The 22,500-nt window shown below is 38.2% G+C and overlaps 1 protein-coding gene across 5 annotated transcripts in view; it reads right to left on the bottom strand.

Moving 5' to 3' along the window:
* Nucleotides 1-22,500, bottom strand: part of LOC135222007 (forkhead box protein O-like) — a 726,710-nt gene that overhangs the window by 64,749 nt on the left and 639,461 nt on the right. For 4 of the 5 annotated variants that reach the window (XM_064260128.1, XM_064260129.1, XM_064260127.1 and 1 more), the window contains 4 exons: nucleotides 21,062-21,328; nucleotides 20,367-20,552; nucleotides 18,065-18,580; nucleotides 14,442-14,708 (listed from right to left, as the gene is read on the bottom strand). In XM_064260128.1, coding sequence (XP_064116198.1) covers nucleotides 14,445-14,708; nucleotides 18,065-18,580; nucleotides 20,367-20,552; nucleotides 21,062-21,328 — 1,233 coding nt within the window. In that variant the 3' untranslated portion in view covers nucleotides 14,442-14,444. The remainder of the gene's footprint in view (nucleotides 1-14,441; nucleotides 14,709-18,064; nucleotides 18,581-20,366; nucleotides 20,553-21,061; nucleotides 21,329-22,500) is intronic. The other variant, XM_064260125.1, reaches the window with a different exon arrangement.

The following is a 22,500-nucleotide window of genomic DNA, read 5'->3' as shown; positions in this document are numbered from 1 at the left end:
TTTCTAGCACCACCCTTTCCAAAAGATATAAATATAGATATATGCATATAAATGATATATAAGTGTATATATATACACACACACACCTCTACACGTGTCTGGGAGTGTGGCGACAAAGATATGTGGCTACCGCCGTCGGCAACACAAAAATATTGAGTACAGGTACAGAGAAAAAGATGTTGATAAAAATAACAGATTAAAAAAAATCGTTTGTCACAAGCGAGGCAAAGCTATTTCTGCAACTAATGCAATAATTAACCTACGCTGTTAATTATTTAATCCCAATTGATATAATTGGATCATCACAACATTAGCCCATAATTATGGTTGAACAATTCAATTTGAATTAAATTCACTTCAGCGACCTTTTAAAGAGGACTGACTGGAAGTCATGGAAGCTGTCTTTCATCACACAACTGTCAGCTTTGCTCCATCTGCTACTGCAGCAACCTCAAATAATATAGAAGCTATATGTATGTATGTATGTATGTATATATAGTATATATATATATTATATATATATATATATATATATATATATATATATATATATATATATATATATATCGTCTGTGCAACTTGTCTTCTTGAGAAGGGAGTTGCCCCAAAAAGGGCCTCCGTAGAAAACTAAGAATTCTACACCCAAACAGTTGCTAACAACGAAGGCTCATATATATATATATATATATATATATATATATATATATATAATATATATATATATATATATATATGTTATATATATATATGTATATATATATATAAAAATATATATATATATATATATATATATATATATATATATATATATATATATATATATATATTTATATATAGTATATATATAGCTTAGGGAACGACCTTTCATAACCGAGCCGGTTACTCATAATACCCTTCCGAATATCATTCTTTATAATCAGGAATAATACATCACAACATACATATGGAAGAACCGACAAACTGGAGGAAAATGGTAGTGAAAAGACTTCGTCGTCGGGAGTTGCACCCTATCAAAACCTTGTAAGGATGGGCTAATGAATACAACTCGAGAAGACGATTAAATACCACAGGATAACTAATACCGCAATTTCCCTAACTTCACAGAAACCAAAACTCGATGCACTGAGATACCATTTCATCTACAACAGTACAAAAATTAACCAAAGGAGACGCAATTTCATCGTCTTCTTACAGGCGATGCCATTTTAACTCGAAGACAAAAACCGCCAATCAACGCGAAAACTGTCTGAATATATATAACTTTCAGCACAGTTGCTATGATGAGTAGTTGAAGTCATACCTTCAAATGATATACAGGTAAGTATTCAAGATGGAGAGAGACTGACAGAATAAATGAAAATAATAAGGCGAGATGGCCCACCGTACTTCATAAGGATGTGTAACAGAAACTAAAGAGAAAGTGTGTATTTTCAGTTCAATACACCTCACCTCGCCTACACAGTCTCTTACTACTGATATTCTCAATATAAGCAACCTACCTCACTACCCCACAGTGCTTTGTCTCAATACTTAAACGATGAATAAAAACACCGTAAAAGATATATTCTGAGGCACACCAAAGTATCAAATATACAGCTGTGTCAAACGTCACGCATCATGGACACCTATGTGGAGGGAAGCATACACCTTATTGTAAAGTTGCTGAAAACACTCAGATATGAAAAGAAGTACGCATGGGTAATCATGCAATATTTTCTCTAAGAATATCCACGCATCTAACATCATTCCCTGAACAGCACCTTGCGACTCATCACGGCCAAAGGTATTTGGCATAAGCAGCCTACTAATCATGAACGTCAGTTGCAAGGCTGGCAAACACATATTAGGGCCATTTACCTATGAATCAGAGAACAATGTAATCAGAATCATAGTACTTATTTGTTTACTTATTCAATTTTTCTTAAACTTAAAATATGACATGACACGATCAGAATTCCATGACACTTTTGGTAAGAGCAAACCATTTGTAGGAGAGACCCGCCATCCTCCATCTCCCTTCAGGCGAGACCTCACTCCTCCCTTATCCCCTTCTCCCCCCCCCCCCCCCCCCCCCCCTTGAACTCTCCTTGTATGCACGAATGGCCTCGTAACCTCGGTGCGCTCCATTCTTTGGTGACGTATGAGTTGTCTGCCACTTTATATTCCAATTTATGTTCCCTAATATAATCCTCATATCCATAATGGCATTTCTGTTCTTCGTGTCTGTTAAAATTACCATAAATCACATGACTTCCAGTCCCTCATGTCAGTCTGAAATTACCATATAAAGCATGACAAGAAGAGAGAGAGAGAGAGAGAGAGAGAGAGAGAGAGAGAGAGAGAGAGAGAGAGAAAGTAATTCTGGAATCTTCTGTTACATCACTGGAAAACTTACGCCTTCTTTATCTTAGCTCTTGTTTTCTCCTGGAGGACTTCCACGTGTAATCTCTCTTTATTCTTTCTCCCTCCTCCTACCTATACACCACAATTACAGCAACCTCCCCCCAGCCCCCGTCCCTCCAGTCCTCCTCCTCCTTTACCTCTATCTTTTAACTAATTTCCCTTCCTGTGCATCTATTAGAATTACCATAAATAAGACAGGGTGCGCCATGGACGTGACCTCCCACCCCATCCCCACAACCCTTTCTCTCTCTCTCTCTCTCTCAAGACTAGGAGTCTCTTCTGATACATTAATTTCATTTCAACATCATCACTACAGTGATTTCTTGGCCATCCCTTGAACTCTTCCGAGATGATGATAATGAGGAAAGGAGGAGAGAGAGATAAAAAAAAAAAAAAAAAAAAAGAGACCTAGTATAATATGCTATGAGAGAGAGAGAGAGAGAGAGAGAGAGAGAGAGAGAGAGAGAGAGAGAAAAAATTAAAAAAAAAAAAAAAAAAAAAAAAAAAAAAAAAAAAAAAAAAAAAAGCCTATTATAAATATGCTATGAGAGAGAGAGAGAGAGAGAGAGAGAGAGAGAGAGAGAGGTAACCATTTTCGAATATAATTAATATGCTTCCACAGACGAATTTTCTAATCCCCTCCTCATATGCGCTACCTATCACCAATCCCCCGACTCTCCTCTGCCAAGCCTCCCTCTTTGCCCGCTAAATATCTTTAAGGATTATCAAGGGCATGATCAGTGCCTCTAATCACCAACGCAGGGATGACTTCTCGGAAAGGCTTTATCGAGATCCAGGTCTATAAATACTACCTTTTAGCTAAGAGCCTCCGAAGGCGCGTCATTAGCGTTCTTATAAGCGTACGTTCGTATGTTCTCGATTTCGCTAAACTATATAGCATCATCACTAAGACAACAGACGTTATACTTCTGCGAACAGTGATCATTTTCATTCGGCAGATGTTTACAAGACAAACTATGTACCGTGACTAGTTTATTTCGTCTCTTGTCGAGCTCTTCTCCCGTCCCTAACTGGAAAATCATCGTAACGATTAACAGTGAATATTTGGCAGTTTCTATCGTCAGAGTCCTCTTTTTTCGAATGATTAATCTTTCTTTTCCTGTTAGGGAATCTTATAATAATCTCCGTCCTCGTAGTCATAGCTAGCCTTACTATCGAATTAATTACTTTCAAAACTTTACTGCATGTGAAGAAACTTACGTTCCCTTACCTAACCTCCCCCTACAATATTGAATAGTCATATACATTCACCATACAATATTTCTCTCTCTCTCTCTCTCTCTCTCTCTCTCTCTCTCTCTCTCTCTCTCTCTCTTCTTCTTCTTCTTCTTCTTCTTCTTCTTCTTCTTCTTCTTCTTCTTCTTCTTCTTCTCCATTAAATACATCATCAATTTCTCATCAAACCCGCCTTTGCTTCCTTAGCTATGCACAATTTTCCTCATCGAAGAGGAACTGGGTCTAGAAAAACTCACTCTTTTCCCTCCTGTTCGAATCAAGGGCGAACGCGACGACGTATAAAAAATGGGGGGAGAGAGATATTACTGAAAAAAGGAAGGGGGGGAAATACCTAAACATCAAGGGAATAATGATCTCAAATAAATTTCAGGAGATGTTCGAGGAGGAGGAGGAGTTATTAAAGAATGAATGAGGTTAAAAAAATGAATGGTAATGTGGGTGGGATATAGTGAAAAAAAAAATTTTCCAAATGACAGTGATCGAAATAATAATAGTAACAATAATAAATGTGATTTTTTTTTAAATACAATAGAACTTCCCCATGAATGGTTTTGTGAACGTTAATGAAAGACTCGGGTTCAGTGGACAGGTCGAAGGCTCGTAGAGGTTTTCTAATTACCTCCAATACGGCAGAACGGAAGAATCAGGGCGATAACGGAGAGACGAGAAGGGGGAAGATGAAGGATACCAGGTGAAGCGACAGATCTGACCTAAGAGGGGAAGACGAGGATTACGGGAAGGAATGGGTGGGAGAGGAGGGTAGAGGAAAGGATGCGAAGATGGGGGAGGAGAGTACGGTCATAGGATGGGGGGCGGGGGTAAGTAGGGAAGGGTATCCTTATGAGCCAGATATATAGGAGTGTTAGGAGGGAGGGAGAGGAGGAGAGTGGAGGAGGGGGAGGTGGAGGGAAGGGGGCCAGAGCAGGAGGTCTGGTGAAATATGTGGCGTAAAGGAGCCTTAGTCGGGAGGGCAGCGGTGGGACGACGCATGTTTAAGTAGGTATAAATTGTGACCGTCAAAGAGGCCAGCGATAAAGAAAATGGGCGACTGATGGACGGCCGAATATATGGCAGGATAATAAGAATAGAAATGAGTCGAAATTAACGAAAATGGATGACGGAAAATGGCCTTCTGAGGGCTGGGATCTGCTGCTTTTTTTTCCCCTCTTGGTGGTGCCGCTAAGATGGAAGGAGGGGGGGGGGGGGGGGGGGGGGGGGGGGGGTGGGGGGGGGGGAGGAGGAGGAGAGAGACAGAAGGGTGTAGGGGAGAGAAAGGGGTACGGAAGGGGACAGGTGCATGGGAGTCATGTGACTTCGAAAAGTATCGCTTGAGCGCAAGTAAAAAAAAAAAAAAAAAAAAACACACACACGAGAGAGAGAGAGAGAGAGAGAGAGAGAGAGACTAATGGCTATCAATATCACTGCAATGTAACCTGGAAAATGAAGATCAGGATTAAAAGATGTGTCCTAAAGAAAACGGAGAATGCAAACAATACTTAATAAAAAATGTTACTTTTCTCATATGTATCCTCTTGCTGGTGTTAATAGTGGCTTAGGACACATATTACCAAAAAAGAGGAAACGCTAAGCATAGTCATATTTTTTCAAATGGCTATGCACTTCATTAATTATACAAAAAATGAGTTCCATAAAATGAAATGAGAAAGACCATCAAATGTAACTAAAGCTAAAACACCGACTGAAAATATGTATCCAGTTGTAAGAGAAGGTTAATCTCATTCGCATTTTTGTCTTGCAACAAAGATAGAAAAAGAATCATTCAAAAGAATAATAAAATAAATAAAAATAAATATACAAATATGACTACAGAAATAATTAAATACGTAAAATAATTACGCCTGTATTAGGGACGGACTATTTCAACTTAATAATACTAAACACCTTTACCTTGCAGATACATGGGCGAGGCACCAGCCTTCACCACATGCTTTCAGAAACCAGTTTTTTCTTTCACGCGTAGAAAAGAAAAAAAAAAAAAAAAGAAAGAAAAAAAAAAATATATATAATATAAATAATAATATATTATATATAATATATTATATATATAGATATATATATACATTAGCTTAAATTTCACTGGACCTTTTTATCGGGATGGGATTTAAGTGTTTAATAATAAAAAGTAAGTCTAAAGGGGTGTAAATATTTTTATTTTACTATATTATATTATCTATATATATATATATATATATATATAATATTTATATATAATACTATATATAATTATTAGATCATATAATTATATATTACACGCACACACACAAAACAGAAAGTAACTACAGAGAAAAAGATAGAATAGCCGAGGATTATTGAAGAAGAAGAAGAAGAAGAAGAAGAAGAAGAAGAAGAAGAAATGAGTGGGTCCAAAATAGACAAAGACAGGGAGAGAACTAGAAACCAAAGAATTGACTCCTAAAGGGGTAGACAAGGACATGCAAGGATATGGCAAGGGAAAAGGGGAAGAAGGAATGAAAGGAAAGGAAGAAAAAAGAACTCGTAAAATGTAGAATCTTGTGCGATGGAAAAACCTGAAGGGGCTTGAATGGAGGCAGTTCAGGAAGGGGGAAGAGTGTACTTATGAGGAGAATCAGGAGGAGAGGGAAGAAAAAGAGAAAGCGACTACAGAGCGAGGGATCCCGAACCGAGAGCATCAACGTCACAATTGTATTGGTCGAACTCTCACTCTCTTTCACCTAAGGAAAATAAGAAGAGAATAGTACAATATAGGATTTAGGCCAAAGGTTAACCGCTGGGACCTACAAGATCATTCAGCACTGAAAGCGAAACTAAAAGTGGATTGGTTAGAAAAATGTAACAGGAGGAAAACCTCGTTGTTGCATTATGAAATAATTGTTAGGACAGCAAGATGGCAGAGAGAATAGGAACGGAGGTACAGTAATAAGAATGAAAGCGGTTGCCGGTAGGGGCCGAAGGGACGCTGCAAAGAACACTGACAATGCCTAAAGTGCACAGCGGGAGGTGCACTGACGGCACTACCTCCCTACTGAGAAGGAAAATAAAGGGCTCAATGAGAGTCTGATTCTTGAAAACAGAAAAATGGCTTTCATTTATTAGTGGTGCCGATAGTACTGAAATCTGGAGAACAAATCATTTTGATTTTCAGGGTTAACGATTTCAAGCGATAAGGTACAGCCAAATTTAACATAAACAGACCCACTTAATGAAAATACTTTACGCTCGAGTACAGTCCTTTTAATATCAAGAAATTCGTCGGGCTCTCCTCTTTATATATGATATATATATATATATATATATATATATATATATATATATATATCTATATATACTATATTATAAATATATATATATATATATATATACTATACTATATATATAAATAATATATAATATATATATATACATATATATATACATACATACATACATACATATATATATATATATATATATATAAATATATATATATATTATATATATATATATATATATATATGTATATTCTTCAATGAAACCTCATTTCGCCCACTTCAGTTATGTTTCTTTGATTTTAGAAACATCCAGATGAAAAGACAGCCCCTAAAGGATAGCATAGTTTTTGTTTTGAAAGAAATCAATGAAAAATACCGAAGTCTAATGATTGTGTCTTCTTTTTTCTTATAAATCAGAACGCTCCTGTCAGCGTTAATACAGACGTCAATGCCACATCCAACCACTGACCCTAACAAACTCGAATACTGACAAGCCACAAAACTCAGATGATGGTTAAGTTAGGTAATTTATTCAGATAAAAATAACCGACGACGGAAGACGTTACAGAGATAAACATCCTAGTGAGGAGTAGGTAGATAGGAAGACACTTCAATGTATTACAAATTATGACGGGAGATTCCAGTGACGCTGTTGGGCAAATTAAGCCAAGAGTAAATAAGGCCAGAAGTGCGCGTGTGTGTGTACGTGTGTATTAGTCTATGGGAGGCAAAGAGATGAGTGGAGGAGGAGGAGGAGGAGGAGGAGGAGGAGGAACCAGGGGCAACGGCGGTGGTGGTGGCTGTCGACATGGCTGTTTAGTAAATCATATCCTCGGCACAGTCTTCCATTTCAGCCTTCTCGTTACCCTTCACATTTTAATATCTTCACTCTCATCAAATTAAGTGGCTTTTAGTGGGTGTGGATGTAAGATTTAGAGGCCGAGAAAGAGACGCAGGAGGAGGAGGAGGAGGAGGAGGAGGAGGAGGAGGAGGAGGAGGAGGAGGAGGAGGAGGAGAGAGGAGAGAGGAAGGCTTGAAGGAGGAGGTCAGCCAGAAAAAAAAAAGTGGGGTGAGGGGGATAAAGTGTAGACGCCATAGCCGTAAACGATAAGCTTTGATATATTAGAACCAGGAAGTGTTAACTGAATATAGAAGAGACCTCAAGCCGATGGAGGTTAATGCCTTATATGGTAATGGGAAAGGCTATAATTTGTGCCCATACTATTAGCATTTCCCTTATGCGGGTGCAGGAGCATCTCGGGTGGATTTCGGAGTCTGGGCAGGCAGCAGAGAAGAGCTTTCAACTTGAGTCACGGCCTATTCATGCAAGCATCGTTCTATAACCTACAGGCGCTATAGGAAGAGAAACATTTTCGGTAAAGCTGTAGCGTAAGACCATGAATGTTCTGTTCAGTAATCAGTGCAGTACGTAAAGAAAAAGGATGATAATCGAGCAGAGGAGTGTTCACGAAAAAGTAACGAAAGAAAATGAAGATAATTTTTTCAGAACCCGCGGAAAAGAGAAAAAATGAAGGTTGAAGATAAAAAAAATGAAGACGCCTTGGAAACGCTCCGTCACCGTCACCTCTTCCGACACAATTATTGGCACTTTATTAATAATTTGGATAGGTGTTTTTCGCCCGGGCGGGATTATAATTTTAGGCGCGATCTGCCGTCCCGTAATTGTCTGTATGATGAGATTTGCCGCCAGTTAAGGGAGTTAAGGCTGGTAATTTTTCTTACAGAGAATGAGGTGGAGTTTGCCCTCATGATGAGGAGAAGAGGGGAGGGCTGATGAAGAGGGAGACGAGGAAAGAAAAGGTTAGGGAAAAGAAGAGTCTGCATAAAATGGGAACTTTAAGAGAAAAGAAGAAGGGAAGGAGATGGGTTAAAGGGCAACAGAAAATGAAAAACGAACAGAAAATGAGGGTCGTATGTGGATAATAATGAAAGGGATAGAAAAAGATGAAAGTGAGAGAATAAATTTAAAGAAAGTGAACGAACAAGTGGAGCGGGGGGAGGGGCCAGTGAAGTGATGGGAATGTTAAAAAAAAAAACACACTGAAAATTATTTAAACTATTCTTTCTCTTTTCGAGGCATTAAAATATTGACATGGGGCCTACAACTATTCAAAAAGGGTTATGGCTACACAAACAAACTACACTAAGAAAAATGGGTTGTTTTATTATTATTGTTAATCGTAATGGTGATGATAATAAAAATATACAAATCTGCAGACACCCTACGGCGACGTCACAGAACTAAAGTAATGTTCAGAAAATACAAAAATACATTCTTGGTTCTGATAATGAAAATAATTAAAAATAACACAGTTTATCAGTAAAACATCATTGTCCATCTAACTTACGTTTTCCTGACAATAACTTAAAATCACTTCAAATACAGACACGAAACCTACAATCTATGGCATTAAACGCAATCGCTCAAAATATTTTTTATGAGTAGAAAAGCAACTTGGTGCCTATAAGCATGTGACTGACTAGATGTCCATATTCATCGTTGCATTGAGGTTTACATATTTATGACTACCTATAACTAAAGATGGTACTTGGTACTAGTATATACAGCTAACATAGCAGTGCAAAGTTGCATAGAAGGGTTAGTTTGTATCTCCATTAACCAAAGGAATGTCCAGAAGGCACTGACGGATTTGTAATTCTTCTGATGCACAAGGTTCTGAAATCTACATGAGAATAGCAAAACTATGCAATCACCAAAGTATAAACTCTCTCTCTCGCTCTCTCTCTCTCTCACCTCCCTCCTTCTCTTCTCTTCCTCTCTTCTCTCTCTATATATAGATAATATATATTATATATATATATATATATATATATATATATATATATATACACACACATATACATGTATATGGATTGTCCTTATTTCAGATAAGGATAGGTTGAATACAAAGCGATTCGAGAAACAAAGGCAGTAACAGAGCATCAAGAAGTTTTTACCGATTACTGTACTCTGTACTTTAGGAGAACTGTACTGTATCGTCTGAGTTGTCTTTCTCAGTACTAATTATTCTAAAGGCCTAATGAAATGATATGCTATGCCGTAGGTCATAGTCGTTAACATAGAAAGATAAAACTGCCCATACTGTATTCTCATTTTACCCTGAAACCTTTGTAACTAAAACGGTGTGCTACCTGAATTTGATACTTGTCTATTATTCACATAAAGGTATAAATCAAAACGTCTTCACATAGATAGCGGACATTTATTCACAAGTATAAGCAATAGTAAACTGAATAAAAAGATTCAATCAAAAACATATATACAATTTCCAGACATCAAAAACATATATACAATTTCCAGACATCAAAAACATATATATACAATTTCCAGACATCAACTACAAGTTGCCCTAATCCGCATTTATGAACCAAAACCACTAAAAAACACAAAATGTCAGGATAAAGTTAATAAGCAATAAACCGCATATCGAATTAATCCGAGCTAAGGTTACCTAGTCTGATTTACTCTCGATCCTACTCTCCTCCAGGGTAGTACTGGGTAGGGGAGAGAGGTAGAGGCGGCCGCTGCAGGACAGAGTATCCCCAAGAGCGACTAGATGACCTTCGACACTTAGCAGGGAACTTGATCAAATTTAATTAAGTATAAAGGATTAATACGGCTGCAGTACATCTTGGGAAATTGGTTTCTACCGGCAGCAATTAATCTAAAATTCCTATACTCATAATTAAGGAAACACAATATAGTATATATGATTACTTCTAATTCACACACACACGCACATATATATGTATATGTATGTATATATATATATATATATATATATATATAATATATATATATATATATATTATATATATAAACATATACACACACATATATATATATATAACATATATTATATTATATATATATATATATATATATATATATATATATATATAAATAAGACACCCACAAGGAAAAATGAAAAAGGGTTATAAATCCTTTATCATTTTCTCATTTGGATGTCAGGCACATGAATCCAGCGTCAGTGATTAATGTATAATATATTATAATATATATATTATATATATAACTCATAACATCCACAACATAAACACACAAATTTCTCACATTACGTCTTGAATGTGGATTCCCAACCAAGTCAGAACGGCGAAGAAGCTGGAGACGACGCAAACTCAAGATAAAGGAAAATAAAAAGGAAAAAAAATTGTTCATGACACGCAGTGGTGAAAAATGTAAATCGGCACCTTCAAAGATTAATCATAACCAGAGCTAAATTAATCAAATCATTAATCTAATCAGTAATCGGGGTCCTTCCCTGGCGGGCGGATCATTCATTCCCTTCCCATCGTCGGAGCGCGGAGCGTTTCTCTCAACTTCGCCCGGTTCCACTGGGTCTGCTCGACAGTCGACACAGGGTCGACGAAGTTCGGTGAGCTTCGCTCGGCTGGACCAGCAGACACCAGGTCGAGCGATACTGCACTTAATGCCCAAATGATGGTTATAAATGATGGCTCGGTATCTAAGTGTATTAACATGTGTATGTTCAAGAGATACAGAGTGGAGACATTTAAAAGTTAAACGCCGAATTTTGAGGAGATCTGCTGCCGAGATTCAACAGTGGTTTCTGTCTGGCAGTATATTGAAAGTTTAAACATTTTGAACTACCAATTTGTCTCAAAATTAAAAAGTAATTCTTTACTACCAAGTCCTTCGCACCAAATTTTTCCAAGAGTTCTGAAGAATTTAAGTAGAGATGACATAAATTTCTTTTTAAATTAGTATTCGAGAGCTCGGTTAATTTTACTTTTAAAAAATGATCTTGGGGATAAGTCGAACCATGACAGCGGAAGAATAATGATACTACAACTTTATATAAAGGTATTTGTGCACTCTGACTTGATAACAATAAACCAAAAAGTACACTATTTAAACTGCAAAAAGGTTTGTGAAAATACTGCAGGGAAAAAGGATATAAACACAGCCTTTGATCTTATCTTGAAAGCCTGTGCAAAATACGCCTAATGAAGAACGTGTCTACCGCATCATACTGAAGGAAAAGATATGAGAAATCATTACCTGAATAAATTATGAAGCGTGCATTACCCAGCGGGGACACATATCACATCTGTACTAACAAACCTTTGGTAAACACTAGGACAAAACAGAAAAAAAAAAAAGCCGGCTCTGCTGACGGACAAGTTTCTTCACACGTACTCGAGCTTACTAGCCACCTCCGCCGGACAACCAAGTGCGCACTCTACCCACTAGCGAGGCCTCTTCCATCCGCCTTCCCTTTTACTCGAGGAGCAAGAGGGATCGATCTCAACCCGGAGTATCGACACTATAATGCCTATATTTTTCAGATGCCTTTTCTGCCCTGCTCCTCTTCTTTTTTCTCTAGAATTTTTCTTTTTAATCCAGCCAGGATTTATATGAAGAATTATTCGCAACACGGGACGCTGACAAATCCATTAGTTGAAGTCGAGATATGGAGAGGGTGGCGGAAGTGGGGGTGGGGGGTAACACGACAAAAGGTGGAGGAGGAAGACTGGGGAGAGGGGGCAGGGGTGAGTTTGGGGTAGAATACCTATGAAAAAGAGGGGCTTAGTGGAGTTGATGCTCAACGCTTGACAAAAGGATCAGACGATCAGAAAACAAGAAAATGTGTAATGAGAGAGAGAGAGAGAGAGAGAGAGAGAGAGAGAGAGAGAGAGAGAGAGAGAGCGATTTAGTGCTATTTTCATGTGTAAACCCTTGAGATGTTTAGAAGAAAGATATTCTTGTACTAGAGAGTCCTACCCGAGCAATGTCATATTAATAAGAAATAAATGCTTTCAAATATACCATTAACGACGCAATAGCTAACACTATCACTGTTGATAATGTTAGTTACTGTATTGTTATTATCGCAATGTCGACTATTCACATATTACACGGTTAAAAGGCAAGGGGAAGGTCTCAACTAGGTTAATGTTTAAATTTCATTTCACTCAGAAGTGACTTAAGAGAATGAGAAAAAAATTACCTGAAACTTATGAAATGTGCGGGAAAACTGAAGAATCTTCATAACATGAGTGAGTCACAACGTAGGGTGTTCGTTTAGAGAGAGAGAGAGAGAGAGAGAGAGAGAGAGAGAGAGAGAGAGAGAGAGAGAGAGAGAATTCTAGCGCGGTGATTAATTGTTGAACTTTCGCACACAATTTGTCTCTGTATGAGGCAGCGGGCATCACCACCAAAGTACGACGGCTGCTCTCGCCGATTAATATCACAAGCGATATTTATATACCTCGGCGTCCCACTCGATAAACAAGCCGTCAAGCCAAACAATTGGGCCCAGAGGCTGGCCTTGTGGGTGCCGGACAAACACCTCCGCAGAAGGAGAGGGTGGCGCTGGTGGAACATGCCTTCACCCCAATCCGTCCCCCTGCTCGTTATGAATGGTATCCCCTACGTAAACACATGGGATACAATGCCAAATTTATTGGCTCCTAGTATGTATCATATCCTCCTCCCTCTGTCGATGTATCACAGCGATAGCAAAATGCTATGTTTGTGGTCGCATGTACTACGATGATCAGATTTCACTTTCACTTCTCCTTACAACTTCCGTGTTTTACATTGTACGAATAATGTGTTCCAAATAATGGCACATTTGCCAATACGTTTCTCCTTATTAACCAGTAAACCAAGGAAGTTCAAATAACTTTTCAGGATTTTAGAAATACACAAATTTAAATGGATTATGTTACAAGGGCAATTTCTAAAAATTGCACCCGAGATATTTTGACCACCGTATTGAAGGTTTGAAAGAGACAAAGTTCAAGGAATTCAGTCATTTGAAATATTTATGAAAGGGAACTAGATAAAGAAACTAAACCTAAATCTAGCTCTTAACACTTTTAGATGCACGAGGAAATACAAATGTGACGGTTTCACAAAATTTCCTCGCAAGCGATTAAAAACTTATCTAAATAAAACTGACAAATTACAATATCAGAGAAACACGAAATGAGGAACATGTCGGAGTGGCTTAATTTCAAGGCCTTAATTCCCACCCTTGTACCTTGGGATGAAAAGAAACTCCTGTTCCATCCAGTGGACCGGAGAAAACACCAATGTCTGTACCCGAAGCAGTCTACATTTAACTCCAAAACTGCTACTGCTATGAAAAAAAAGGAACATCCACAATTCCACAGACAATGGACGCAAAACACATCCAGCTACCCGTTTTTGCCTGTTCAAGACGTTATTTAACATCTTATCCAGAAGGCTATCATTCTCATTCTCTTCGACTCTTAGGCAACAGATACATAAAAAGTTCAGCGCTAATTCCGATCGGATTCAAGAATGAAATCATATGATGTTTATGAAAAATGACCAGTCTGGAAACTAGTATACTAAACAACAAATCAAGGGCAGCTGAACTCGGATTTCACTAAGAAAGTAACACAAAGCTCATATATTATTTACTGAAGGTTCTATTTGTTGATTTCCGTTAAATGTGAAAAGGAAGGACTTACCTTTCAGCGGACCCACTGATTCCCAGAGGCAGTGATCGACGAACACGAATAACTCATGCCTGACGGTGCTGCCATCTGCGACCCTTCGGTGTAGCCATGGCTGTGGCCATGGGACTGTCCATGGTGGGCATGGTTGCCATGACTATTTGGATGGTGACTGTGGTTGCTGTGGTGGTGATGGTGGTGATTGTGATCGTGATGGTGTGACTGCTGGGGTAAAAAAGAATCCAACTTCTCTCCGAAAAACTGCCGCTCGTAATCAATAAGCTGCAAGAGAGGAGAGGGACGAGTGTCACTTTTTTTTTTAATTCAAAACTTTATTATGCATTCAAGCAATTGCATAAAGCCTATAACCAATATATTAACATATAAATGCAACCGATGTGCTGTATTATTCATAATGGTAGTGATATGATCTACTGCTGCTACTTCTAAAGAAACCTTTTCTGGGTGACGATATATTCAAGTTCTGTCAATATTACATATGACGCTGATGAATGTAACCTTGACAAACAACCTTTCTCTATACATAAACAAAGCGGATGACTTAGAGGGAAGTGAAACGACGCAGAACAAGAACTTCCGCCTTCACTTGGAGGAACTTCTTCCAAGCTTGAAAATGCTTTAGAGTTGAAGCAAGAATCTTGCGCTACGTCGTTTCATTTTCCTCGAGGCAAGCACTCTGTTCATATTTTGTGTAAAGCTATTCTCATAATACTATATATGCAAGTGTGCCTGTGTATATGTGTGTATATATACATACATATAACAACACAAGACCTGAAATTCCCCCTTTTAAAAAAGTCACCACACACGGCATATATTTAAGGCTGCTAATGCATGCTTTACCGCACAATCACTTGACAACAAACACCAAAAAGCACTAAAAGGGATTTCAGAAATAATTGTCAAAATCATAAAAGTATATATTTAATACACATCAATGATTATTTTTTTGATTTCGGATTGAATAAAAAAAAGTTGAGCATGATCGAAGCTAAACATCACGGCTGAGTGGCTGACTGGGATGTCTGATTGACGGTTGACTGACTGATGCTGAGTTTTGACTGACGCATTGGCCCCGCCTGAGAGACTACTCACTCACTCACTCACTCACAGGAAAAGAGATGGGAAAGGGTGGAAAGAAAGGCAGGGAAAAAAGGGTTTAGAGGAAAGCGAATCAAAACCAGGAAGAACAATGGAAAACGAAGATGGCAAAGGAAACACTGATTATCGAAATTATAGGTGGAGTCTGTGTGATGTCGGGATACAAAGGACACGGAAAGATGAAGGGATAAAACTACCAAGTTCAAAATGTGATCTTATTTGAGTGTCTTGAATTTGGTGTGTCTATAGTAACTATATCTGCGAGATTTAAGCACCATCTTGTCAAGGGACTGAAAAAATCTAGTAACGCAATTACATTCTCAATAAAGGCTTCGAATACAGGCATGGTATGTGCCATGTACTCCAACCAGTAATAATTTTTTGACCAACTGACTTTTCCTTGTTAATATCCAGAGCTTTGTCAAGGAAAGTATAGATACTTCTACTTCAACGACTAAGTTCGGGAGTACTGTATATGTTCGAGCTGAAGACATTGTCCAGGAATGAGAAAACGATGAGGATACTGTTGTCTCTGAGGATTCTTATGTGACTGAAACACCTCAAATACTAAGTAGGAATACATACCTTTCAAGGTATTATATAATCTCTGCAGTCAAAAGGGGTAAAATTTACAGTCTCTTTTCGGACTCGATAATCATCGAATACAACACACATGTTCCCAGTGATAATTAAGATTTATTGGTCGAGTTTCGATTTTCAGTTTTTCTAGATTTTATTTCGGCCAACTCTGACTGACTAATGATTGTGTCCGCCCAGTGACTAGTATTCAACTGCACTACCTAATATATAATCATGATCGTACTTTTTACATTTATATGCCCTATCTACCTGGCAAAAAATGAACTACATATCTGTACATCCAAGGCTTCACATTTTTCCATATCTTGCATATTTGCTAAAATGCAAAAAATGACATGTTTTGGAGTGATTTCGCGCACTTTCACATACAGGAAGAGTCAAGGAACACCACTGGTTTTGTTTTGCTTCTCAAAATAGCCTTCATTTCATTTCAGTTACGCCTAACGAATACCTCATTTTCTAAACACCTGTACTCAATGACACAAACCTAATGTATGTTGGTTATTGTTGAAAATTTTGGGAGTATGTTTTGCGGAAATTTTCTAATATATGTATAATTAGATATAATGCATTTTTGTAATAAGTTACTATATGAGAAAGACAAATAGAAAGACGCAGTGATCAAGAATTATAATTAACGAAAAAAAATGTGAGAAATAAGGCAAGTAAACGAAAACTAATCTATTTTTGATTAGGATGAAGGTGACGGACTTATATCTAGGGGCAACACCCCACTTTCATCAAGAACCTTCATGATGTACAGGTGATATGTTGACATATTTAGGACGAAGAAGACGAGATCAGGCAAGGCCAAGAAGACACCTGAGCATGAGGGAAAGAGGGTGATCTAAGAGAAAGTCAACAAGACTCGTTTTCATTGCAAACGAAATAGTTGTCAAACATATCTTATGTCGATTTACATAGGAATATAAACAAATTTCTGTTCTCTATCTATCGACATGTTCTATTTTTAGAGAAGGAGCCGTTGGGACGACTTACAAAACTCCAGTTAACATCAGCTTATCTTAAGTTTTAAAAGTCAACTGAGATTATAAACTCTTTATTTACAGACAAAATCTTTGATATTGCAAGCAAATGAAATCGTCTAATGTTCTGTGACTTCCACCCAGAAACACGACCAAATCTTCAATTACTGCACTAGAGGCTCACAATGCATGATAAATAATATGTTGAATGAGCCATAACATCTGATTTACTTGTGAATTTGTCCACTCACTCAGGCATGCGGTCAGTTTTGCATGTACAAAACAAAAGAAGCAGTTGTGCACAATCAGCAAAAACTACTGTAATGCCAAGCAGAAAAACTGATGAGAAATATAAAGGAGAGAGAGAGAGAGAGAGAGAGAGAGAGAGAGAGAGAGAGAGAGAGAGAGAGAGAGAGAGAAGTCGGTCGGTGAACTTCCCCGTGTGGCACTTACTAACTCGGAAATAGATTACGAATGATGTTAAAACCAAGGTACATTCTTTCATGTTAATAACAATATACAAAGTACCGGATCTATGGCAGTGGAGTACCACAGCCTTAGATCGGACATGCAAAGTATACTAAATCGTTAGTCATACTAATCTTTTACAGTCTACAACCAGTGAACTGCAACATAAAACTATTTTGCTGCAAGGTAGATGACATCTTTGCTACGAGACAAATTTTCTCAAGGAAGCAGTTATAACTCGTACGTGGGATTTTATGAGAGAAAAAAGAAAAAAAATTAACCGGTAACCATACTAAGATCCCTTTACTGGGCACCCAGGAAATGCAGCCCTTAGTAAGCACACAACTTCTACTACTGTCACCATACAATGCACAAATGCTGGTTAATTAAGACTGTGTAAGTCAAGAGATGCAGGTGATCATCACCACCATTCAAACGCCATCATCATCATCTCCATCCTACCTCATCCACATTACAGTCAAGTCCTCCTTGGATTGTGGCCTCCAAGTCCAAAATGTCTTGCATGGCGGGTGTTCCGCTTCCACCTCCCCCTCCACCTCCACCCCCTCCTCCATCGCCGCTACCACCACCGCCGCCGCCTCCACCTCCACCTCCTCCACTACCACTCCCTGGCCCCCCTCCCGAGGCACCACTACTTCCAGAGGAAGGAACGCCTCCACTGCCAGGGCTGCCACTGTGTGGCTGCTGCTGCTGCTGCTGCTGCTGTTGCTGTTGCTGCTGCTGCTGTTCGCGATGAGTGAGTGCTGCTCTCAATCTGTTAGATTCACTGCTGGATGCAGCAGAATGGGCAGTGTGGGCGGAGTGGGCTGAATGGGCAGTGTGTGGAGTTTGTGAGGTGGGTGGAGTTGGAAATGTGTTGGTTGGTTGATGAGCCTCCCCCCCGGGGCCTGGGTAGTGGCCTTCCCCGAGAGGCTGCGTCGGCGATAGACTGTGGACACTATGTGCTGGGGACATAGCCTGAAACACACATATAGCACTGGGAACATAGCCTGAAACGCACATACTGTATATCACACCTCCATAACACACCAAGTGACTTTTGATTCGTTTAATTCACACAGACATTCTTCCTAACAGGTACATACATATATGTATAGGTTTCATTGACTCATTTGAGGAAAAACGAGAGTAAAGGGGACGGCCAAGGAGGAAGCATGATGTCTTGGTTGGGGGTCACACAGGGAGGATTTGTAAGAAAGCAGAATCAACGGCAGGGGCTGGCTGGTCCCACAATATGAGGACCAGCAAATGATTTGGATAATTTTTTGAATAATGTGTAATGCTACTGCAAATCTACATAAATATGTATATACCAGGTTTTTCGAGAACTGACATTTCTATTTAAAGTGTTCTATTGTCAGAGAATTCAGTAACATTGAAATGTATTTTAAAGTCTAGACTAGAGTGAAACCCATTTATCCTTTTTGGTGTTTTGTTGATACCTGTGACACCCACAAAAATGGCCAAAATTCCTTTCTTAACTACTTCTGTAAAATGTCTATCGGTCATGCCTCAGCAATCTTGATTCTGTACGGACATGGGACCGGCAATTCTAAACTGGCACGTATCAAAATTAACCTTCCTCAGGTAGTTTTAAATCTTTAAAAATTTAGCTTATAGCATGTGACAACGCAGCATGCAACAGCGCATTTAGGTAAATTCTCGATAAAGCAATACTATCCAACAAAGATGATTAATAAGCAATAACAGTGTCTTCAATAAGACAATTTATTGAGTACAATGACAAACAGAAGCAATTAAGTACAACCTTAAGGAGGAGTACAAAGTGATTACAACAATGATGAAAGCATTTGAGTAAAACGGTAATGAGAATGAACTGAAATATGCAAGACACGTAAGATCACCAATAGCAATACGACATCCCCGTATAAACATTCAAATGACTTGTTAGATTCCTAAGCCTGATTGAAAATGATTGCCTAAACAGCAAATCAATAAAAAAATTGTAAAGGAAAAACAGTGATTTACATAATGCCAAGGAGCACAAAAACTCAAAGAAAAAGGAAAAGAGAAATTTATAAACAATACTTGAAATCCTTACTCTACGAAATTAAAACTGCTGAACTGCAAAAGTGGTTAGTTTGAATCAAACGTCAGAGGATTTGCCACCATTAACATGACAAAATCACACCCGTGGCAAATTTCACTTGAGTGACTTACTTCCATCTAGCTCCGAAACCCTTTTTATAAGGACAGTACATGCTAACTGCTTTCATCGTGACGTTTGTATAAAAAATATGGATTTGAGTAAGTGTATGTTTATTGCCAATAACAAATATCCCATAATTCAAAAAATACATTAGGGAAAATAAAATTCCTACTATCAATGAAACTGATGTCTTCAAACTATAAGAGTTTAAATTTCATATTAAATGAACATCCTATGATAGAAAGAAAGAGAAAATGTGAAATGGAGTCTATGAATAAAAATAATGACTGGAAAGTAAAACCTTAATATGACTCACTTTGGCTGGTCCCCTATATTCTAACCTTCTAAACCCCAGACTTACCCTACGCACCTTTTATCAACTTTGCGAAAACGGATTATCATCTAACAAGGCTCAAGTCGATGGCAATGAGGAAACCTAAGATGAACAAACTAGTAAAATTCATCGCAAATGAATGAGGAAACAAAAAAACAGAACCGTAGAATATATAAACAGAAGGAGCCTTTTCCCCCTGTTTTCCAAATGGAAAATATACTTCAGAGGTAGAGACTCACCTGAAGGCTTGTCAGGGAGTAATTGTTGTGGGGCAAAGGTCTGGTCGGGGTGGCCATCTTTTCTTGATGTGGGGTAGGGGGGTGAGGAGCTTGGGGGTGGGGGAAAGCCGCCGCTGCGTGGGGATTGTGGGGTCCATACCGATGGAAGTCTTCAAAACTTGTGAAGCCCTGAGGAGAGAAAGTCAACTGTGCATTGCATAAGAATTAATGAAAAACGTATTGAGGGGACTTCATATAGTATTGTGCATATTGTTTGCAGATTGACAAAGACTTGACAATACACCATTCATTCAAGAATGATAAAGTCATTTGTTTGTACGACAGGAATTCATTTTTTTTTCAAAATATACTTTTACTTTTGGTAATAATCCTTCAGAAAATTAAATAAGTCTTTGTATACTTAAACTCGAGTAACTGAAATGCTATGCGACAATCCCTTAGGGTTTCGCAACCCTTGCGAGAGGTAATCCGGTATATGAATGAATGGGTAACTAATATATTATTGAACTGTCTACTCTAAGTGCACACTATCCTGCATCATAACTAGGAACTACTCAAAATAAGGAAAAAATCGACTTCCTTCAAAAGTAACTGCACTCTGTTAATACTTTCTCATTTATCTTAGCATAAAACAGTTTTCACTGAAATTCCTAAAGACAGTTTTGTCAACCAAACATTGCAATTGGGGTCATTACCTGTGTATGTTGACCGTGATGATGGTGGGGGACATAACCATTCATATGAGGCGTGGGTGGCCCGTGGGGTGAGAGTTGCGACATTTTCATACAGTCCTGTGGGTTGGGCGGTGGGCGCGCTTGACTTCCCCAGGAGTCGGCGGCTCCCAACTTCAACATGGGCTCGACCAGCTGATCTGCGTACCGATCGTGCGGGTGTGGGTGCGCGTGGGGGTGATGCCAGTATTCATTGCCCCATCCACCGATCCCGGGGGACATAGGTGGGACCTGTACAGTTTCCGGAGGGGAAAAGAAAGTAGTTTTGGTTCAGTGATCACTGAAGGTCAAAAATATCAACACAAAACTTGAAACCACATCATACTCATAAGTAATTATGCATCTACATGAAACTTCATATTTATTTTGAAATTAGAATGTCTTTCGACACAAATAAATTTATTCTGAATACTGAAAATTATGAGGACAAACTATCGATTACAAAAACGTTACACGTGAAAAAGCCTCATTAACTTCATCTTTTCCTAATTATACAAACTCTTTGACCCATGACAAAGATTTCTTGAAAATTCATTCTAAAAAACGAATACTATTTACTGGACTAAAATACTGACAATAATACCGATTAATTCGATGCTAATAATCATGATACCGAGATATTTCATAAAACCTATATAACACTTCTCATCCACTATCGTCATTTCGTTACGCTAAAATGAAGCCGAAACTGCATGAAATAGTCTTAAAATTAGATTTGTCCAAACGTTACTTGATGCTCCATCGTACCGCAATTATTCATTTCTAATAATATGAAAGGTACCATGTATTTGTTTGTTTAGTTCGTTTCGTCATTCCATATGTTAATGCTATCGCACAAATAAGAGAAAAGTCTACAAAGTTTGTTAGCGTACTTATTTCTCCGATTTTATGACTAACAATTACATGTATGGCAACTTGGTTCGGCCGAAATGTATGTAGTATGTTCACCTGTCTATCCAAGATTTTCAAAATCCAACAATCATTCACCATATTAAAAGCTGTTTCATGTGTTGTGCATTCACGTTTACGTACTTTATTTCTGCGATGTACTGGCGCTGCCTCTAGATTTAACGAATTGATTAAGAAACATTAACATTCTAGGCCATGTCCTTGATAAGAAAAAAAAAATGTTCAGAATATTTTGCAAAATATTTGCTATTTTTTTTTTCAACTTAAGATCTCTTGTACTAAAGGACACTCATTTTGAAAGTTACCCTTATTTTCAGTTACCAATTTGAGTATTACCAGCAATGAACCAAAACTCAAGGAAAATTGGTCCTACGACCGGTAACTCGCTGACTGTTCTTCCACAACACATTATATAGTCCTGATCTATAAGAATTGCTTATATAAGGACTATAAAGTGCAACTGAAAAAAACAAGTTCATCATAAGTTCCAAGAA

Source organism: Macrobrachium nipponense, chromosome 3 (genome assembly GCF_015104395.2).
Source record: "Macrobrachium nipponense isolate FS-2020 chromosome 3, ASM1510439v2, whole genome shotgun sequence".
Taxonomy (NCBI): domain Eukaryota; kingdom Metazoa; phylum Arthropoda; class Malacostraca; order Decapoda; family Palaemonidae; genus Macrobrachium; species Macrobrachium nipponense.
The sequence above is the reverse complement of the archived record's forward strand: the minus strand, read 5'-3'. Positions and strand labels throughout refer to the sequence as shown.